The 22,793-nt window shown below is 29.7% G+C and overlaps 2 protein-coding genes and 1 long non-coding RNA gene across 3 annotated transcripts; 2 read left to right on the forward strand and 1 right to left on the reverse strand.

Moving 5' to 3' along the window:
• Positions 1 to 5,471: 5,471 nt before the first annotated feature.
• LOC145950134 (uncharacterized) lies at positions 5,472 to 11,839 on the forward strand. The gene is made up of 4 exons (XR_014428226.1): positions 5,472 to 6,280; positions 6,372 to 6,431; positions 10,078 to 10,155; positions 11,730 to 11,839. It is a non-coding gene; the product is annotated as an uncharacterized LOC145950134 (long non-coding RNA).
• On the reverse strand, positions 11,252 to 15,266 carry KUOX1 (KAR-UP oxidoreductase 1). The gene is made up of 3 exons (XM_020377271.3): positions 15,010 to 15,266; positions 14,181 to 14,428; positions 11,252 to 12,199 (listed from the first exon to the last, which is right to left on the reverse strand). The coding sequence occupies exons 1-3, from the start codon at positions 15,247 to 15,249 to the stop codon at positions 11,620 to 11,622; spliced, it is 1,068 nt and encodes a 355-aa protein (XP_020232860.1). The 5' UTR covers positions 15,250 to 15,266; the 3' UTR covers positions 11,252 to 11,619.
• A 4,299-nt stretch (positions 15,267 to 19,565) lies between these two features.
• LOC109813153 (uncharacterized) lies at positions 19,566 to 22,174 on the forward strand. The gene is made up of 4 exons (XM_020377287.2): positions 19,566 to 19,923; positions 20,094 to 20,155; positions 20,422 to 21,007; positions 21,644 to 22,174. Exons 3-4 carry the CDS (start codon positions 20,431 to 20,433, stop codon positions 22,045 to 22,047), a joined length of 981 nt encoding a protein of 326 aa, XP_020232876.1. The 5' UTR covers positions 19,566 to 19,923; positions 20,094 to 20,155; positions 20,422 to 20,430; the 3' UTR covers positions 22,048 to 22,174.
• The last annotated feature ends 619 nt before the right edge of the window (positions 22,175 to 22,793 follow it).

Here is a 22,793-nt window from a genome sequence, read left to right on the forward strand (position 1 = left end):
TGGCATCATATGTGATAATTTATTTGAGGGAGATTCTTTTTTTTATTGATGTAACTGACATGTTTATCTTTTTTGTAATTTGATTCTTTGTTTTGACTGCAGAGGATTTGTGGGATCTAATTTTACTTTCTATTACAGTACAGTCCAATCTATTATCTATATGCAATAAACTATATATTTGGGAGCGAAAAAAAAGGTGAGGGTTTGAATTTTTTTTGTAAGGATATGGTTCTAAACGTGTTAAGCTCTTAGAGGTTTAATTTTCAAATTAGAAAGATAAACATGTAAAACGGAGAGTGAATATGATAACATTTGTTTTGGCACTACGATAAACGTGAAACTGAAAGGGAATACCTTAACGTTATTTTAGGGTTCAAAATTTCTTTTACTATATGAAGGTGTGTTACTAATCGATTTAAGTTTTTTTTTAATTTATATTTTTGTTACACAATCGTTACTATTTTTTTTAGGTTAGCTTATTAATTAATTTTCTAAGTTCGGCCAAAAGAAAATTTTGTGTTAAGAGTTAAGAATTTATGAAGATAGCTTATACGTTTATAAATATAATTTTCTATAATAAAGATTTTAATTTTTTTATATTATTAAAATTATTAAAAAAAATATAGTTTTAACTAAAAAATACAAAATTATTTTTATTTATCTATTTAATTTTCTTAAAATTATAAAAAAATATATTATAAATTTAAAATTATAATTATTATTTAAGTTATTTCTTTAAAAATATTTGTATGATAACAATTTAATTTTAATATTATAATAAAAAATATACTTTAAATTTACATGTTAAAATAATTATAAATAACATAAAATAATATATTAAATAGTATGCATAAAGTGTTAAATTTAAATCTCGTTGATCATTGTAATTTTTGTCATTCATATTTATAGAAACAGTACATGTTTATCGCTTACAAAAGGTAAGTATCTTATGTTAAGAGTTCAACTTTTTAAATATATCTTTTTTAGTATTAATATCATTGATGAATAGAAAATATCTTATATTATATCAACTTTAATTTATTTACATGACTAATTAATGTAGACATTTTTTTTTTTTTACATAATGTAGTCCATTCTTCCAAGCAACATCACTTCGCTAAAATGGGCATTGAAATATTATCTTGAAAAATAATATCATATACAAAAGTAATATAAATAATTTACAATCTTCTATATATACTCTAGTAATTCAAATGACGAGGAATTAGCGTAACATTCAATTTTTCAAAAATTAATAAAAATAGAATTGTTTAATTGCTATTTAATATTTTATTGGCTCAATTAATTTAACAATTAGGATTATAATATAAATAAATAGTATTTTTTAAAAATAAAATAAATAAGTGGGGTTGAGGTGTGTTTAGTGTTATAGAATTACTTTTGGATCTAGAATCCAAAAGCGCATCCCAATAACCTAATCAAGTAAGAATAAGTGAGTGATTTAAAGAGAGAGCTTCATTTGTGTATTTTTAGTTCAGAAGCTCAGTGAGATCTTGTAGAGGGAATCTTAAAAGAGAAGCTTGAGAAGTCAAGTTTGGAGGTTTGAGATCACACTATTTACATCAAAGATCTGCGATTGAGGTAAAAGGGGAATGAGTTTGTCTCTACATGTGGCATGTACGAGAACTGTTGGTAATGAGATGATCTCTAAGCCTCTTTAGGTTATCTTATGTATGATTGAAGGGGTCATGAACACTTTGAAACTAGTACTAGTGACACTTATTGTGTGTGAATATTGTGCATCAAATTATTTGTTGATTGATTTGTGAGATTTACGTTCTTGTCGTGGTTGAATGAGTTAGGGTTATATATGCTTGATTTGCAGTTTTCTATGATTTTTTGCAATTATGTATAATTGGTGCTTGATTTTGCATTATTATACTGTTGGAGTGTTATTGAATGATTAAGAGTAGCATTTAAGGGAATAACAAAGTGATTTTGATGTAGTTTTCATGCCAATTAGGCGAGTCTCAAACACTTTCAAGTCATTGTTTTGATAGCATAATCGTGCTTGTTCATGAGCATGCTTGTGTTATTGGGTGAATCACAAGCATGCCTATGGTTGAGCATACATAAGAAATCACCAAAGGCACTCCGAATAAGAGATAGCCTAGGAATTCATAGACTAGATCACCATTCTCTAGGTGACCTTCTCAATCCACTTTTAACTAGGAAAAGATCTATCAAAGATCAAATCAGAGTACCATAGTGGTGCATGGTCACCACTCATACTTGTTAGAGGATCCTTGGAAAAACACTCTCAATGTCAAGGTAAAAGATTATAGAGATCTTTTACATAGATTTATTACCACCTCCAAACAAAAGTTTGCATGAAAGCATGGACTCCAAACAACTTCACCAATTAAAAACAATAATAATGCATATGTTCAACACCAACGTCATTGTGTGTAAGACCTTTACTTGGATTTCACTACTATCAAGCCTCTACCTCAACTTCCTTATATCATCATCATCATATCATCATCAACATGAATATGTCAAAGGTCTCAAATGTTGCAAGTAAGATTCTCTAACAAATTAACACATACATCTTATAATGTTCTCTTATCATAACTAATCTTATGCTTAAGCATCCCATATCACACATTATTATTATCTCACATATCATCATTCACTAACATCTCAAAAGTTGCACAAACCATTATCTAGTCAAACATAAACATTTCATATCACATCACACAACCATTTCATATCACATATAGGCACAAAGTCTAATAAACATAATTTTATATCTTCATCATAACCTACTCATCACTCATTAAGGAATATCCTCTCTCATAATTTCTCTTTCTTAACTATTGGTATTAATAATTCAAATTGTTCTAAAGATTAAACACTTAAAAGATAAAACAACTCACCATTACAACTCATAAACTATCTTTATTTATATTAAGCTTCTATGACATTGTGTGGTCTATATGTTATATCTAGAGTTGTACTCATGATATCATGTTGATTTCATTTTTATTGGAAAGCTAAGACAATTAACTATAACTTCTATGATGACTTCAAGGGTTTTTTTTATTGTCTATTATTTTTAAAAATTACAAAAATGTAGTGTTTAAGCCTAAGTATGGAAATTTAACCTTTGCTCACAATTATATCATATCTTGACTCATAGACCTCTTTTTTGGGTGATTCTTATGCCATTGAAAAGATAACATCCAAGGCTACAATGTTTATGAAAACCATGAAACTTAGTTCGGTCATTAAAGTCTCTTCGTAAGGCTTACAAGGTACATATATTGTTTTTCATGCACTGGATGTATGACTCATCTTATAACTCACATAACTCAATAATTTCTTAACCTTTTTATGTGATTCCTTTGTCTAAACTTTGGCTCCATATGTTTACTTTCCATTCCAACAAACAGAACCCTATTTGTTAAATCACACATAAAGAAATCACTTAAATACCGATGTATAATCATACAAACAACTCTAACCCTCAAAAGGAAACATGGCATAATTATAAATCATAAGAATTCCTGGTAATACACATTCATGCAATAATAATTCAATTAATGCCACATCAACTTTATTAAATGCAACCTATTATAAACCCTGGGGTCCTTAGAGGTCACCTTAATTACTACTCATATCTCTCAAATGTGTCCACAAGGTGAGATAATCTCACTCTTGTCGAAACTTGAAAAATTCTAATCTTGCCCACAGATGGTTTAGACCTCTATTTTAAAAATCTCATTGGTTAGGGAATGCCCGGAAACCAGACTAATTCCTAACCAATAGTTTTTGAAAAGGTTTGAAGGAGTCCCTACCGATATTTTACTCAAAACATCGGAAAAAGGAAAAGGTTTTTACAAATCAATTATGACCTTTATAGCCAGAATTGGGTTCGGGGGTTGTTTACATGTAGGGAGGTATTAGGCACCCTACAACGTCCTAAATCGATATCCTATGATAAAATTAACATGATAAAGAATAATAATTTGAATATCTTGTTCCCCTTTTGGTTATTTACATGTTACTTTTAAATTAGAATTGCATGTGAAGATGGGGTGTTTCCCCTAAACATTTAGAACAATATATCTACATGATTGCTATTTGTTTATAATGATTATTATTAGAATAAAGTAGTAAATAAAAAGGAAGGAATTTAATAAAAGTACTTCCAAAGTAAGCTTTATAAAATCCTTTTCAAATGGGGGGTCTAGGCATTTTTTGACAGTCTTTCATTCTACAATAATCCTCACAATACTCAAGAAATACAAAAGAGAAGAAGGAGAGAGTGTTTCTAAACTAATGCTGGAAAACAAGTCAAAAATTGTCATTTTTTTGGTTCAACTCTGACCCCTTTGCATTGTGCACGAGACACCTATTTATAGGCATAAGAACCAACTGGAACGACCATTTTGGTCATCTGAACAGGCCGTTCCGAGTTGGTTTATTATGAACAAAATTTGAATTCGGAACAACTCTTTTTAAAATCGAAACGGGTTGTTCCAAACTATTATTTTTTCATAACAACCTGGGTTAAAATGACCTTTCGAATTGGGAATGTCCTGTTTTGATTTAGGGTTTTCAGGCCATTTTGGTGGTTTGGAACGACCCGTTCCAGATTGGGAATGACTTGTTCCAAGCTCTTAATTTGGCCTTTTTGATCTTTTGGGCCTTCTGATGCTATTCTGGTCCAATTTGATGTTAGGTTGGGCCTTCAAGGACCTCTTGCCTTGTTTTAGTACTCCTTTGTCTTGTTTTAGAAGTCTTTTGTCTTGTTTTTGGTATCCCGGACGAAATTGGGTGTCTACAACTCTTCCTCATATGTTTCAAGGCTACTCCATGCTCTCCCTAAGGTTTCCCTCTAGGTTTTCTTTTACATGCACTCTTAGGGTTTTTAGAAAACTGACACGTAAGCTAGGATATTTGTCCTTATCTCTCTTTCTAATAAGTCTAGGTTAGACCCAAGATTCTAAACGCAAGGCTTTTCTCAAACCTACAACTTATTTCTATTTTATTTTATTTATGAAAAATACCATTTATTTGTATTATAAACTCAATTAAATAAATTAATTCAACTAATTTTATAATATTATTAAAATTATTTTATTCTATTTTTATTTTTGAAAAATAGGATGTTACAATAGACAATATCCTAGTGCACTCTAGGACTAGAGAGGAATATCTAATGGTTGTGTTGTAAACTCTCAAGGATAAACAACTTTATGCTAAGTTGTGTAAATGTTTGAAGTGGTTAGCTTCTTAGGCTATATCACAAGTGCTAAATATACATTGAACATCAAGGATTTCAAATTACTTACCTTGCAACTGATTTTAAATCACAAATGGTGGCATAATTGAAAATAATGCAAATACCTTTTATATTAGTTAAAAAAAAATTGATTTAGATGGCCATTTTTAAATCAGGTGTAGATGAACCTGTTTTTAAAAATGGCATTCTACTCGATTTTCTAAATCGGTTATTTACAATTGATTTAAAATATAGCTTATAAAACCGGTAATTTGAATAAGCGATTTTATAAGCATCGTTCTAAAATTGATTTAGAAGGGTTTTCTAAAATCCCAATGCTCTCAAGCTCTTATCTCTCTAGTGACACCTTCTCTTGTGACATTATTTCCCTTTGTCATTAATGTTATTCTCCACCATTCCCTATTTGTTGTGTGCGATCTCCATTGCACCTCTTTGTCCACCATCTCTAGTTCATTGATAGATTCGTTGCATTCGAGAGTTCAACCTCGTTTGCATCACTCCTTTTGTAACTGATTTTGCGAGCCAACTTTGGGCCTTTTTTTGAGAATTTAATAAAAGTTTATAAGATATTATCTCACTCTTTCATTTGTCTCATTCTTTGTTCCTCTAAGAACTTATGTAACATCCTAATTTTGATAACTATTTATGTATATAATTTCTACAAATTATTATATGTTTTACTGTGATAAATATATATTAAACATTATGTAAGTTACTATGAAATTTTACAAGTGAGCATATGGATCTTCATGATCTAAACCAATAAATTGTTTGAACTCACCAAACTAAGGAAAATTGGTTTCATCTCAATTGCTCTTGAAGTGTTGGGAGCTGATATACTGGAAAAATGTCTAAGACCCCACTGTTGAGCATAATCCCCCAATGTTCTCCTTTAAGGTCTTTGATTAGCTCCTCCACCAGCTCCACCATTAGCTTCATGAGTTGCTCCTTCATTTTCAACTATTTCAATTTCAACTTATGGTTGATTGGAAGAAAAAGATAAAGATGGTTGGTTAACAAATTCTTGGTGTTGTTTTTGCAACTGCCTCAACCTTCTTGTTCTACTAATGTTTCTCCTTATCATTCGTTCGATTTCCAGGTCAAATTGAAGATCGTGAATTGGAGTCTTTCCTCGCATACAAGAAGCCTGCATTGAAGGGTAAGTACAAAAACAAGACAATAGCTAACTACTATTCACAAAAATATTACTTACAAAAAATTCAACAAGAAATGGTAATTACTAAATATCTTCGCCAAATCCCCAGCAACAACACCAGAAACTTGGTCAAGGATTTTTCACACTTGGCAAGTAGACCAAACTTTGTGTAGTAATTTAAGATATTATCCTCAAGAATTTGGAGATATTTTTTAATTTTCTTCCTATATCAATTTTTATAACATTCATATATAAATGTATTGAGCAGATATGTAAATAATATATGTTGTAAATGAGTTGTATAATAAAATATTAATTCAAAAAGTGATTCTTGTGCAAGAGAGAGATTAAGGTTAAATGTACTTTTGGAACACTTATGCTTACCAATGAATCTTTTATATGAATTCAAGTTTTCATATACCTACATCCATATAGTTACTCAAATTGATTCTTCAACCTTAAATCTCTAAGGATTAAACCTCAAAACATGATGCCTTAATGATCAAGGTTAAATCCTTGAATTAAGCATAAGGATGTAAATGACTAAAAACTTCTAGTTTATTCCTAGCACAAGTCATTGTTAGGTGAAATGATCCAAACTAAGTTTAGAAAATATTTTCCAACAAGATTCAAAACTATAGATTAGAAGATGAGTGATCAAGTTGGCTTTAGCATTAAGATCAGAATCACAACACAAATATGATAACTAAATACACAAGCACACAAACACACACATATATATGATTCAATTACACTAATGTTTGTAGTTACATTCAAACCCAATCCAAGAGAAGTCAACCACACATGATGAGGGATCTAAATGATACAAAGATAAAGAATATAAAAAGAAAGAAGAAGAAAATGGAGAAGTAAAAGCCCTTGTTCCTAAAGGATGTTAACCTCCTTTCTTTCTCTTGGAATTTTTCTCTCAAACTCACGTTCCTTCCTTTTTGTTCTTTCTCTTGTTTCCTATTTATATGATCTTTAAAAGTAAGGAAAAGTTGGAATTTTTAACTCCATCGTTGCAGCCATGACTCATCGCTGCAGCGGTGAGGAATCCTTCACAGTGAAAAAAGCTCCCACAACTTGGGCATTGATTGAGCGCTACAGCCCCAAGAGATCCCCTATTTTTGGCTTCTTCTAAATTTTCACTATTATGGCCGCAAATCAGCGTTATAGCCATGGATCTTTGACTTTGTTACTTTTCCTACACAAAAGAGAGAAAAATTTAATTAAAAATTTACTACACATTATTTAACATGCTCCTTTGAATATTACTAAAATTAGAGGAGAATTGAAGTAAAATGTACACAATAACTTTAGAAGGTGTGCTAAATATACAATAGAATCACACATTCCATGCACTCATCAATGATCTTAAAGGGCTTTCCATTACACAATGAATGCTTTCTCAAGAAGCCTATATATATGAAAATACCTGAAGAAAAGAGAGAAAACCTAAGTGTGAATACTAAGCTATGATTTCACTATGCCAATTAGAGTCGTTAAAGTGGGTTCCAGCCTATGGACCAACCCGGTCCACCTTGAAAACGGGTGAAGCCAGGCTAAAAAAATGAAAAAATTTATGATGGGTCAAAAAATGTGACTCGGCTCAATTTCGATCTGGCCCACCCAGGTTGAGCCCGTGGTGGGCTAGACTTTCCACCTAACCCACTTACCACCCTATCAATCCAACCCACTAACAACCCACTTAACTATTTCTTATTATATATGTATTATTTTAACAAGATATCATTTTTTTATAGATAAAGATAAAATCAATGTTAAACAACATGAAATTGCTATAAATTTGTTTTCTCAAACCTCCAATGAAATTTAATATTGATGAATAACCACTCTCATGAAATGATTTTTATTTTTTTGTTTTGATTTTTTAAAGTTATACACTTTTTAATTTAAGTTTAATGTTGCATGCATGATACTTAATTTGATAATTTTTACTTTAAATTATAGATTATTTTATATTAAAATTTATTTTAAATTATATATATATATTTTTAAATTAGGTGGGTTGGTGGACCACCCCGTTTAGCCCACCAACTCGTGGTGGGTCGGGCCAGGCTGTAAAATTTTGGGTAATAAACTTGGTGGGCTCGGCCGGGTCAACCCACTTAAAAAATGGGTTGAGGTGGGTCGGGCCAAATGGGTCTGGTTGGCTCGTTTTGACAGCTCTGCCAATGTTCTATCCGTATACTTTCTCTAAGTCTTGTAACATTGATGCCCATCAAATGAAACAAAAGAAAAGCTCAAGTTAGAACATCTTTGCTTTAGCATCTTTTATACATATTGTCTTTATGAAAGTTATTTGTAAGCATCTTTTATACAAACCTTGTAAGCTTGAAGATGCTAGTAAAGAATATTGCAAGCAAGTAGTTTACATTTGTAAGCCATAAATGACATTTTAAGAATACTTGTAAAAGTTTCCAAATTATTGGCAACCTTTCAATTCTATGGTAATGGACATAGTTTTAGGTTGAGTGAATCAATGTAAAATATAAAGTGTTTTTCTCTCCCTTAACTTGCATTTTTTTTTGGACGAAAATGCTTTCAAACTAATACCTATACGTTTATGAAAAAGCTTGCAAAAAATATCACAAAACATTTGACCCCCTATTGTGTATTTCTTTCTTTTTTAAGGTTGAACTCAACCTAAGCTTGGTTCTCAAAGCTTGATGTAGACTCCCCCAAAATTTAAATGTAAATGTTGGATCTCTATCAACCTAATGCTAGATGACACATTGTACAATCTAACAATCTTACTAATATAAAGATCTTTCAATATCTCTAAAGAGAACCTAATCTGGATTAGGATAAAGTTAACATATTTAATCAATCTATCCTTATAAATCTGGATGGTATAAAAACCCTGTGATTCAAGATAACTCAATCACAAAACCCATACATATGTTGGCCAACTTGCACTCAAGTACACTTAAGGTTGCGACAAACTTGAAGGATTTGGTATTTTACCTTAGCTATCTAGCAAACTGAAAAGGAACACATAAACTAAGCTATCTAGGGATGACAAAACGAGTCCCAGCTCGAAGGTTTCCCCGTAGCCTGCCAACCCACCCCACCTAACCCATCAGCCCGTTGGGCCAAATGGGATCGGGGCGGGTTTGCACTCCAACTCGCCTAATTCTTTTATTTTTTTTTATTTTTAATTAATATTAAATTTAAATAAGTCACATTAAATTTATTATTATGTTGATAATATGTGATTTGTTGTACAATAAATATGTTGTACAATTGAACTATTTAATTATATGTAATTTGAAATTTTTGGTGTAGTTAATCTGTTAAAAGTTATTATTATTATAATTACACATCTATTTCATTATGTAGAAAATTTGAGATTTATTGTATATCAAATCAAACTAAATTTTTTGTAATTTGAGATTTATTTTATTATTTAAGTGTACTAATTTATGTGAGTCTTTTATATATTGAGAAAGAAATATATCGGAAGAAGTACCTAAAATAAATATAAAACTTTTTTTTCTTCATTTTTAATTTTTTTTGGCAGGTTAGGCCGCCAGCCCAACAATCCATCGTTAGATGGGGCGGGTCATAGCGTTTAGCCCATTTTCACTTGATGAATCAGTCTGACTTGACTTGTTTTTGGTAGGTTGACGATGGAGTGGGCCTTAATGGGCCAAACTGACACATCTTGTCATCCTTAAAGCTATCTCCATTTTCATCTTAGGTAACCAAAATATTTTCTCAAAGTTTCGATATATCTTGGTGATAGTAGGGTGAAAACTTAGCTTGCTTTTATGTCCCTCTTCTTAGATCATTTTGCTGAGCTCATGGTTATTAGGGGCACATGATTTGTCGGGAGAAATGGGATAATCACATATTCGTTGGGTGCAATAATCTTTTGGTAAGGGGAGGGGAGTGGGAATATAAAGGCTTGTTAAGAGCCATAGGGAGTTGTTAAAGATGGTGGAGAGTTGTGGGAGTGTGAGATACTAGGTAGGTATGGTTCCTCCACGGGCTTCGAGACAAGAATTTACATACTTTTATATTAGTTAAATTATAATTGTTGTTGAAACATGTTTTTGTTAACATTGACGATTTTTTTTTTTTTTTGAGTTTTGCAACCGATGTAGAATCTTCTCCCTGCAATATAGTATTTGGTTTGATTTTCAAATAATTTGGTTAAGTTCTTTTTTTGTAATTTTTTTTTTATTTTGGTTAAATTATATTGGTTGTCCTCTTATTTATTTGTTAATTTATAATTTTGATTTTTCTATTTTAAAATAAAGACATTTAGTTCCACTAATTTTAAAAATACAAAATTTTAGTCATACTATCAATTTGACATTTAAACTTTAACTTTGATCCATGACTTGTTTTCACTTAAATGGTTTATGTTTATAGTGACATAATTTTGGAAATAATTGTTTTTTTTAAAGGAGTATAAATGAGATTTAATAAAAATAAACAAATACCAATCATCGATTAAAATAAATACAAAGAAAGATAGATAATTTTTTTTTGCATGTTTTCCCTATAATTTTTTATCTTTAAATGACATATCATTATTAAATACTATGTTACTTAAGTTGAATGGTGATAGATCACATGTTAACATTAAAATTTAATATTCAATAAATTAACATCAAATTATGACATAGGCCAAAAATTTTGTAGTTTTAAAATTAAGAAAATTAAATGTTTCTATTTTAAAAAAAGAAGACCAAATTTCTATGTTGACATAAATAGAAAAACTAAAAATACAATTTATCTTTTTATTTTAAAAATGGTTTAATTTTTAACACCCTTACTCATTAAGACAATTAAAAGAAAGAAATCAAGTTGTATATAAAAGACATTGCCTAATATTAAAAAATATGACACATATATTCCTCTTTTATTAACTCATTTGTTTATTTTTCTAAAAGATCATGTTTCTGTTCATGATCACCAACATTAATTTATTAGAAAAAAGGAATTATATATTATTCACTTGAAAGAGTACAACATACCAAATACTTAGGTCTTTATTGATATGTAAGAAAACCAAACTAGCTAGAGAAGTTTATTATTGCATCAACCAAACCACTCTAAATGCTCAATCTTCTTTCCTCAGCCAATATGACTAATGCATGCACTATTTAAGAGAACCAAACACCATTACTATTTTTGTTTTTTATTTGAAGGACCACTAATTGTAGTTGACCTTGAGCATGTCAATGAAGTTCTTCCCCTCACCAATGTCATTGGATGCCAGAAAGTCAAGAAAATCTCTAACACTACTTTTCTTATACTTCTTAGGATGTTGATCATCCACAAGCTCTTTAGCTGTCTCCATTTTGTCATCCATCCCCAAACTGAACAAGCTGGTGATCGAGATCCTTGTCCTGTCCTTATTAAGGGTAGCCCTGTGCACAACACTCTTGTACAACCCATTGCTTAGTACCTCAAAATGGTCACCCACATGAACTTGAAGGGCACCAGGAATGTGTGGGACAACCTTCCATGTGCCATCCTCCAAATCCATTATCTCTAGCCCAGGGAGGCTTTGGTGCAAAATGGTTAGGCAACTATAGTCAGAATGTGGGGGTAGCCCTAGTGCAATCTCTGGTTCAGGGCAGGGTGGATAGCAATTCACTGCCATTACTTGCATGCCATCTTCAATCTTTTTGGTGAGATATGTGGGATCTAATTCAAGACTCTCAATCAATGCCATCATCACTTCTAAGCCCAATTTCTTCACTTCTTGACAATATATCCCCATCTTTTCCCTGAAAAGTTTTAAGGATTAAATTTAATTTTTCTGTTAGTGTAAACTTTTTATACATTATCATTCAAGACGTATTATCATATTGTTAAGAGTTTAAATTTAACACCACTACTACTTGGGGCATCAAATAAACCCTTCTTAAGAATATAATAATTCATGTTTGATTGATAATTTAAAAAAGTTTACACTCAGAGAAATCAAAACTTAAAGAATCAGTAAAGTGCATCAGTGTTTGCAAATTTGCCAAATTGAAGAGTGTGGAAAATATGGAATATTGACAAATGTTTTCATGAACTTCAAATATAATACTACTAGGATTAGTTATATCTAGGTTGCCATGTTCTAGGATTAGTTTAAGTTATTGATCAGGAAAGCTTTTCTAACCCCAAGAGTAAGGAAAACCATCTAAAGCTTTCCAATCTGTGGCGAAAAAGTCTTACATATATAATTTGTCTTCTGTTGACAAAATAATGTTACATAAATAGTAAAAAGTTTGACATTTTCCTGTTTAAATATTACTATTTTAACTTTACATATTTCCAATATCTTACGAGTCATATGTTAAAGCTTATCCACTGTGCACATATTACAAAACACCGACAGATGAATTAATGAAATTGAAAGGAAGAACTAACACAATAGAATTCATGATATATAATAATATTACAGCAGAAGTTTAGTGATATCACGGCTTTCGACAACTTTAGCCTATACAGCTACGTGGATAACGTAGCACCATGGTTGGTAATGAGTTCCACCTTTAAAATGTAATGGATAATAGAAAATTAATAATAAAATAAATAAAAACATGTATATATGATGAGGAAATTAAAAGTTGTATGTGTTACAAAAAAAAATATATATACTTTAAAAGTTGTTAAAGGAATAATGTGTTTAATAACAAATTTTTGCTTGAACCAAATATTTCAGTTGTATGACTTATCATACATGAATTAGGAAGAATAAAATATTTATTATACCAAAACAAGAAAGAAAGCACTTATTTATTTATTTTATTGAAAATAGAGACCCCTAACTTATAAACATTTAATTGAAAATAATAAGAAAATTTTGTTTAAACTATTTTAATATTTTTTAAAAATTTTATTTTATCTCTGTTTTACATATTTTACTTTCTTCTTAGTTCTTTACTTTGAGGAATAATGTGTACATCTGCTCATATTTAATTTAAACTATAGATAAATGAGCTGTATTTTAAGTGTAAGAGATATCTATATGGCTGTGATACAATTAATTAGGCCATCTCCGTGACCTATATTCAGTGCTGATCTTTGTTTTCCATGTAATTTCAATTTGTTATTAATTAGTATAGCTAAATTTCTTATATAGAATTATCAAATCAAAATTTCAACTTTTAAGATTTTCACAGCAAAGGTGCATGGTGGATGAATAGTGAAATGACGTACTGGTTTTGGCGCTAGCCGAAGATTGGAAAATTGGGTTGTTTCATTAATTTCCAAAGATCGTGGGAAGCTAACAGATATACATATATATCACTTACAAAGTTATTGGAGTGTTTGTTTTCATATGAATCTAACACATACTCTTTTGGGGGTGCATGTCATATATATATAGGTCAATGAATCTAGTTTTCCAAGTTTGGAAAATAAAAAAGTTATAAATAAGATGAACATTCCAGATGAAATCCATAGTATTGACTCAATAAATTAATCTTATTCTATCTCTTGATTTGCGGTTGAAAGTCTTTTTATTATGAACATTTTGTCATTAAAGTAATGCAAAATGCAAAAATTAAATAAAATAAAAAATATAATACGTACTGATTGTACTTAGTTGTTTAGGTGCCTCAATACAATGTTGTGATTGTACATGAGTTAGAGAATTTTTTATACTTTAATTTGCTTATCAATAGAATAGAAAGAAACACATATATGCATATTCCTTTAATTTTTCCCTGTGAATTATCTGGCACAATCAATTTGACATTGAGTAAATGAAACCTGTAGTCCTGTGGATTTTCTGGCCACATGTGAATCCAATCCTTTAAGGGGTGAGCATAGTGTTTGAGAAAAACCCTCCAAAATTTGACCTTGTCAATTCCATCTTTTAAGCTCGTTCCATACCTCACTGGCTTGTGCACATCATTTGACATCAATTTGACCTTCTCCTTTGTTGGCAAATCAAAAAATTTTGAAGCCACAAATAGAGCCTCATCAAGCACTGACTCACCCACTCCATGGTTCACCACCTAAAAGTTTCCCAATAAGTCAATTATATATAAATATTGTTCTACGTACGATAATGGCTATCATGTCTTTTCAAATGTAACTTTTTAAAAAGAATTTAGAAAACAATGGGAATGAAAATAATAAAAAAAATTGTAATCTGTCATTGTAGATATTTTATAAGGAGGAGTAAGGGGAATCACATGATTAATTATGAGTAATGATATTTATACACCTTAAATGGGGTTCTATCGGTTGAAGGAAGAGATTGATAGGCGGAAAAAAAGTAAAAGAAAAGAATGATAGACGTGACAAGAAAGGAAAATAAAAATAAGAATAAAATAAAGTGAAAAATGATAGAAAAGAAAATGTTAATGTGTATTTATAATTATTTATTGATAATATAGTTACGACAACAAGCGGCTTACACTTGGTTTGCATTAAAAAAAAATAATAATACGAAGTTTGTTATAACAATGTTACTAACATAACATATTTATAACACTTATTTTGTTATATTACATGTTTATAAACCCAGATCCAACATTAAAAACAAGAATTTCTTAGGTTATGAACCAAAAGTAGAAGAAAAAGAAGACCTTACTTGAAAGAAACCCAAGCGACGACAAGCATCTCTTATTTCTTGAACAACACGAGACCTTGTTGCTGAGCCATTCTTAAGTGCAGCAACGTCAATAACAGCAACATTAGCATATTCCTTGGGTGCCAAATTGGGCCTATGCAATGTCGAAATCACATATTGTTGAGGAACACAAGAGAGACCCTTCTCTTGAGCAGTGTCCAATGTGGAGAATGAACTTGAACTCCCACGCTCCATCTTCATGTTGCCAACACCAAAAGCTCAACGTTGCAAATTCGAGCTAGTCACAACAGAATTCAGCATTTTATAGCTAAAGTTTGATGCCATGATGACTTGGTGATTAAGTTAGTTCGTGCTTTGAATTGAGACCCTTACGATTGTTATAATGAAAGCTGGTATAATATGTTCAAGAATACAACGGGCGCACAACTTTTCATTTTGATTTGCAGTTAAGTATCTGAACTTGGTCTAGTTTCTTGAAGAAGATTATTAATGCAATTTTAAAGTTGATAGGATTCATGTTCAGCCATTTTTCTAATGTGTGGGATTCCCTTTTTATATTAGCGCGTTTATCCTACCATAAGGGACAAAATTGGTCTAATGAGTAAGAGACAAATATATCTCCTTAAAAAAAAAAAAAGTCCTATGTTAGTAAAGTAAACTAACTTACACTTATTTCCTTTTTAGAAGAAGTTAACAAGTCACATTTAAGTGTATTTTAAAGATACTAATATAATAAGTGGAGAAAAAATGGGAAGAAAAAATAAAAATAAGTTTTCACTTATATAAGTTAGTTTAAACTTATAAAAAAAATTATTTAATTTACTTTCTAATTTTTTTCTTCTTAGAAATATTGTTAGAAAAATTTACTTAAATAAACTCATATATACACACTATTCCGTGTTTGAAAATTAAAATAAACTCTACTTTATTTATTATAGTGATTATATATTTTACGTTCAAATTATAAGAATAATATTTAACAAATATAATTGTTAATTCGATTTTTGTTCTATATAAAAACCCTTTGAGCAAGTTGCTGTTACAATTAATATCACGAGATTATTCTCTAATACTGAAGCCATAAAGAAAATTAAAAAAAATTCTGCTCTATTTATTCAATTGAGTCAATACCATGTTTGAATTGTGGTGACTGTTGGTACCTCTAAAAATTTCGATTTTAAATCTAATTTTTACACTAAGTGTTAAGTGGTCGTAACCAATTTAATGTTGGTGTAATAGTGTTCTTAAATGTTTCTTCATGTGTAAGGTAACAATGTTGTATGACGTTAGAATCGTGACGCCATTACCGTTCTGATTCTTATCACAAATTTTATGGTTTCTCCCCTTCTAGAAATTGTTTAGTTTTGTAAAGGTTTCATGAATTCCTCACCTTCAGGATTTTTTCCTCGTAATAAAATATACTGACTTTCAACATTCTCAAATTTAAAACCTGACTTAACTATTTTAATTTTTAAAAAAAATGAATAAGTATTAACTTTGGTTTTTTAAAAAGTATTTTTATTTTTATTTTTATATAATTTATAAATTATAACTATAGATTTTAGCTCTTGCTATTATATAATTATTTTTAACTATTCATTTGTTAGCTAAAAAATTAAATGACTGTCTTAAATATTATACATAATTATTAGTGATATTATGTTAGTGTGTAATATATATAATTTTTTTTTATGATTTTTAAAACAAATATTATTTATTTATTTTAAAATTATTGCTAGGAATCTAAAATAGTGATTTTAGATTTTAGAGATATAAAAATCAAAAAAATTTATTATGAAGATTAAAATAAAATTTACTCATTTTAAATGGACAAAAAAGTAAATGCTTACAAATTCTAGAAGGATAAAAATAGGAAAAATCTTATAGAAACTAAAATCAAAACTTATAACACTCCAAATCATCTACTAACATATTCGTTTAATTAGTAATTATTTTGAATATTTATATGATTATTTTTAGTAAGTATTTTTGTTATATATATTATTTGGTTTTATAATTAAATAATTTACTATATTATAAGGGAAGAGTTTTATAACAAAAATTAATTGTCTTAATTGTTGGAGTTAAGAGAGAGTTATTTCTTATAAGAGGGGTTAAATGAATAATTCATTTTTACCTTATTACTTTTCTGCTTTAGTGTGTTTATGCTATAAAAAATATTTGTGGTAAAAGTTAAGGGAGATCATTTCGAAGATCCACGTCCATCAAATGCTTTTCGAGATAGGAGAGTGAGTAGTCTCACTCTAGACATGAGATGTATGTTAAGTAGTGAAATTAACTCTCAATTTTTTCTCTATTTCTTGTATTGCATGAAGGTTTTTTTTTTTTTTTTTTTTTTCCAATTAATTGTATTATGTCTTTTTGGTCTTCTCTAAGATTCTCCATTATCCTATTTAATGTTGTGTATTTGTTTATGCCTTAAGGTCACTACTATCTTTTCCTTTATTTTCGTTGTTGTTTTCTTTACGATCTGCCTAATTATTGTTTTATTTTTATTTTCTTTACGATCTGCCTAATTATTGTTTTATTTTTTATTTTTAAGTTCATGAATATGTTTCATGTAATAATTAAAAATTGATAATCAATGATTAATATACCAAGAAGTATTTATTATTATTATTATTATTTTCTTATAATAAAAAATTTGTGTAAGATGTACAAGTAATAAAAGTTAAACTAAAGAATAAAACAAGATAACCTTGTGTTGTGTCGTTGTTCCCTTTTGTCCCACTGATGGAGAATTCCAGTGTTGCATGACTAAAGCATTTTTCACGCGTTTTGTTTTGTTTTGTTATTTAGGAGTCTTTGAATTCGTTTGCCATGTGTCTCTTGGCAAAATAAGTTTGTAGGAGGTCTCCAATGTCATAAACTCTTGCCAATTATTTCATTCGTCTCATATTATTTGTTTTAAAAATAATACATAAGAAGTTTTTCTCAAGTTACTATAATAAAATGAGTTTTTAAAACAAATTAAAAATCCTTATTAAAAATGATAAAATATGGTTATGAATCCATTTAAGCGTTTAGGTGGGAAACTAATAATGAAATATTATTAAAAAAATAATCAATACTTTATTTTTAGGTATAAAAATATTGAGACAACCTATGACAGTTAAAAGGCATCGGTGAAATTAGTTGAAAATATTAAAAGTATTAATATAATTTATGTTTATGATGTAAAACTACTTTTCTGATTTCACCAAAAAAAATTCTGATAAAAGAATTGCTTATGACATTTAGGGAATATCCTAAGAATATTAATTCTGATTAACATTTATTAAAAAATAAAAATTGGATTGTAAAAAATAAAGGAAGGCTTATATTAGGAGAGGGTGAATTGCAATTTACAAATTTGGGTTGAGTTTTATCTCTTGACTATATGTATCTTTGGTGGATTCCTAAAATGACCTTAAATTATGTTGTTACAACGGGTCCAGTGGGTGGTAAAAATAAATTATAAAAAATGTCGCAAGCAATACTTTGTTTAGAAAAAATAAAATGAAGACCTTTGAAGGTGAACGAAATCATTTGTTCGGAAATCAATTATGTATAAAAGTTACAACCGTTTGTCATAAAATCGGTTGCTTTTAATTAAATATATATACAAAGTATTTATAATATTAAAAATATTTATCTCATCTTAAAATAAACTTTTTTTGAGTAATTCTTATATTCCATAATGTTACATCATACAATTTTATAATTCAATAACTTTGAAAGTTATATATATTTTTTTTCGTCTTTGAAGTATCTACCGTCAATAACAGTTGTATATACAAGGTAGGATTCGAACCCATGACCTTGCTTAAGCATGGATCAACTCCTATCGCTGAATCACACGCTTGGAGTTAACTTTCACGTTATATAACTCTATGATTATTCGTCAACTTTATTTTATTGTAACAATTTTTAGTATTTTTTTTCTCAATTTTTAATGAGTGGTCAAATCACCCATCTTAACTAACCTGATAAACTCAAATGGAATCATGATTTTCAGTTTAGATTGTAAAGAAATATTGAAAAATTTGGTCTAATCTAAATCGATTAATATTGTTGATCGAATTTAATTTAAATATTTTCTAAACTCGTACTAATATCATTATAAAGAAGAAAAAGAAAAAGAAAAAAAAAAAAAAACTCGTATTAATACAACCCACTTCTACTCGCCACAATTGTGCTTGCAATTTCAGACCCATTATTATTGTACAGAGGACGAAGATCAAGGTGATCTCCATTCTCATGTATATAAAGAGTTGGATTTTGGACAACACATTGAAGGGAGAAGGGTTATTGGTTACGAAAGCTCTAATGGAATATTTAACACATGTATGATGTATCGGAGGCAAATTCTATTCAAATTAAGTATAATTAATTACTATAGACAACAAAAACATCTATAAAAAATATTTAACAAATCTGCATATTAAAAATTTGGATTTAAAATTATTATCTTAATTAATTTAGATTAACAAGTTTTAAATAAACACAAAATTCAAATATCATTATCTTAATTTTAAAATCACACAAATTTACATCCTAGATTTAAATGAAAAGAATAATGTCCTAAAAAATTAATGTTATACAAAACTTAAAAAAAGTATTATCCATTTTCAAATTACAAATATTTAGACAAGTAATGAATTTGATGAAATATTTTTATATTTTAATAAGGTTTTTTTTTTTTTTTTTTTTTAAGTAGTTCAATCAATTCTTTGCTTCAAGAATTAAGAAATCCTTCACTTCAAGTTAATAACTTAAATTGAAATGTTTTAATGTTTTGTGAGATATATAACCAATTATATATAAGATTCCTGAACACTAGCCGAACCCGAACCCAATTAAGAGGACACTAGCAAGATAATTTGTTCTCAACTTTCTTTCTCCTCCCACTGAGTAAGTTGTATTCCCTCAAAATGCTGAATCTCTTTGTTAATTCGATTACCAGAAAAAGAAAAAGAGAGAAAATTCTTTCATGATTTTCTCCAGCTTCGTATTTCTCGTTTTCTTTCCCTTTTCGTTTTAAATTCTTTCCTAAAATCCAATTTCATTTTTTTTCTTGACAGTTTTCTTGAGTGCATGGTTTCTTTTTGTCCATCTTCTTTCATCGCAATAATCAGAGTCAAAGGTTAGTCTTTTCTTCTTCTTAATTATAAGTTTCTTAATTAATCACGTCGATAATCATGCTTAATTAAATTTGCTCAAAGCCCGAACGTACGTTGTACGCTGAAAAAACCAATAGTTTGTTGCCCAACAATAGTGAAAATGGCTATGACCCCATTATCCAATAGCATACAAATAATTAATTTCTCTAGTTGTACTTTTTCTTGGGTAGATAACTAATTTCTTTTCCAATTTTTTCTATGATTCTTGCGTTGTGTTCTTGTTTTACAGTTTATTATAATGGCATCTTCGAGCGTGATTAACTCAAAGGTGTGGAAGGGTATATGGCGCGCGGAGGCGTCCCCGAAATGCAAGAGCTTCGCGTGGCGCGCGTACATGGAGGAACTACCCGTGAAAACCTTCTTGTTGGAGAAAGGCGTGATCGAGGACAAGCTGTGTCCGTGTTGCGGCGAGGGCGAAGAGGACACCACGCACGCGCTGCTCGCGTGCGAGGAGGTCAAGCGCATCTGGTTCGTTGCGCTTGACCTCAAAGTGGAGTCGCTATCTGCCGCAACCAAGTGCTCGCTCTCGCAGTGGATAGAGGAGTGCGTGAGCACGTTGGACAAGAAGGAGATGGGCATGGTTTGCGCCATCATGTGGGCGATCTGGCACAGGCGCAATGCGTTGGTTTTCACTGAGAAGAAGCTTGACTATGCGCACGTTATTGCTAAGGCCAGGTCCATGTTTGTTCCCGTGGAGTGGCAACCACCGTCGCATCCCAACGTTAAGGCCAACTTTGCTGCTGCTGTAAGAGACAACGTTGGAACTGGCATGGGAGTCATTTTTAGAAACTCTCTCGGTTCAACTATCGCATCAGGTACGTTAATTAATTTCTTCCTTTTTCTTTTAATTTGAGAAGTAAAGTTCTTGATTAAATTGATCATCATTACTAAACTCTAATTATTAAATATATAGTGATACAAAGATCTAATATGCAATTGACTTTTTATCCATATATCATTTTGTTTATAAAAAACACGTATGGGTACCCATGCTAATAAGAAAAATTAGTACAAATTTATTATTTATTTATATTTTTATAACCATTTAGTGCAAAATATTTATTATTGTCAATGATTTTTTTTATTGAGAAGTTAGAATAACCACTTTTAATGAAGTCTTATTTTTTTTCTCTCAACTATTTATTTTATTTATTACAAGAGTCAAATACCTTCCTTAAAATTAAAGAAAATGATTCTAATTTTATTCAAACCATAGCTTGTTGATTATTGTTACTAAATGTGATTAAATGCAACTAAAAAATATAATTAATTAAGCTCTAGTCAACAATAAAGTCGGTAAATTCATACTATATATATAACACAACTATTTAAAAAAATTTATTGTTACAAATATTACTTGGGAGATAGGAGAAAGAGTAGTAAAATTTGTTGAATATTGTATCGAAACGATTATGTTTGAGTAAATAATTATTTAACTCACGATACTGCAGGTACAAGTTTACTAGCACAAGAGTGTTTTGAGTCCCAAATTGCTGAGACACTGTGCATGAGTTGGGCAATAGAGCAATCAGGGGAGTTGGGTCTTTCGGACGTTATCTTCGAAACCGATTGCCAACGGTTGTACAGAAAATGGAACCAAGAAAGCAGCAGCAGCAGTAGTGCCTATACGACCTACTTCGAGTCACTGGTAGAAGATTGCAAATTCATGATCGAAGGGACAGGATCGTCTCTGGCGTTGGTGCGTCCCTCAGCCAATAAAGTGGCACAGTGCTTAGCCACACTGGCTTTTGACTATGGCGAGAGAGGTTGGATCGAGGAGGTGCCGCAGGAGGCTTCTCTCTATTTACAAGCTGATGACAACGCAATTGCCGATATTGTTGCAGCTCATCAATGAAACTACTCAGCATTTTTCTTTCAAGCTCAATCGAACTCAACATGTATAGAGAATAAACACATATTTACTCGTCTTACAATTTACTATTTTGAGATTTTTTTTTCACGTGTACAATTTAGTTGGAGTTTGTCGCTATCCTTATATATATATATATATATATATATATATATATATATATATATATAATCTACGTCTTAAAATTAATAATAAGAATTAATTTACATTCAATAGATATAATTTTTATTGATTATATATTAGTTTAACTAAATAAGAATCCAACTTGAAAGTACTAAATTGACCCATATCTTTTTTACATGATTTTTAGTGTATTTTGTTATTTACTTTTTATAATAGTGTTGAAATTATTGTTGTTTCTACCAAAAATTTGTGAGTGCAATAGTTTGAATTTGAAGCTATTGTATAAAGGTATAGTTAGAGTTTTGGTTATCTTTACTATTATTTTTAATAAATACTCACTTTGATCTTTAGATTTAGAAGACATTGTCCTATTTGTCTAATAAATTAAGAAATTATAAAACTATTCTTTGAGCGTGCAATAGTTCAAGATTAAAAATAAATGTAACTAAAAATAATATTAATATATATTTAGGCACTAAAATAATAATAAGTAATTAAATTTAAAAACTTGTTACATATTTAGGGACAAATTTTATAATTAATAAGTTTTAATGGTTAATATTTCAACGTCTTCTAAATTTAAAGACTAAATTAGTGTTTACCAATTT

Source organism: Cajanus cajan, chromosome 7 (assembly GCF_000230855.2).
Source record: "Cajanus cajan strain Asha chromosome 7, NIPB_CcT2T_4, whole genome shotgun sequence".
Taxonomy (NCBI): Eukaryota; Viridiplantae; Streptophyta; class Magnoliopsida; order Fabales; family Fabaceae; genus Cajanus; species Cajanus cajan.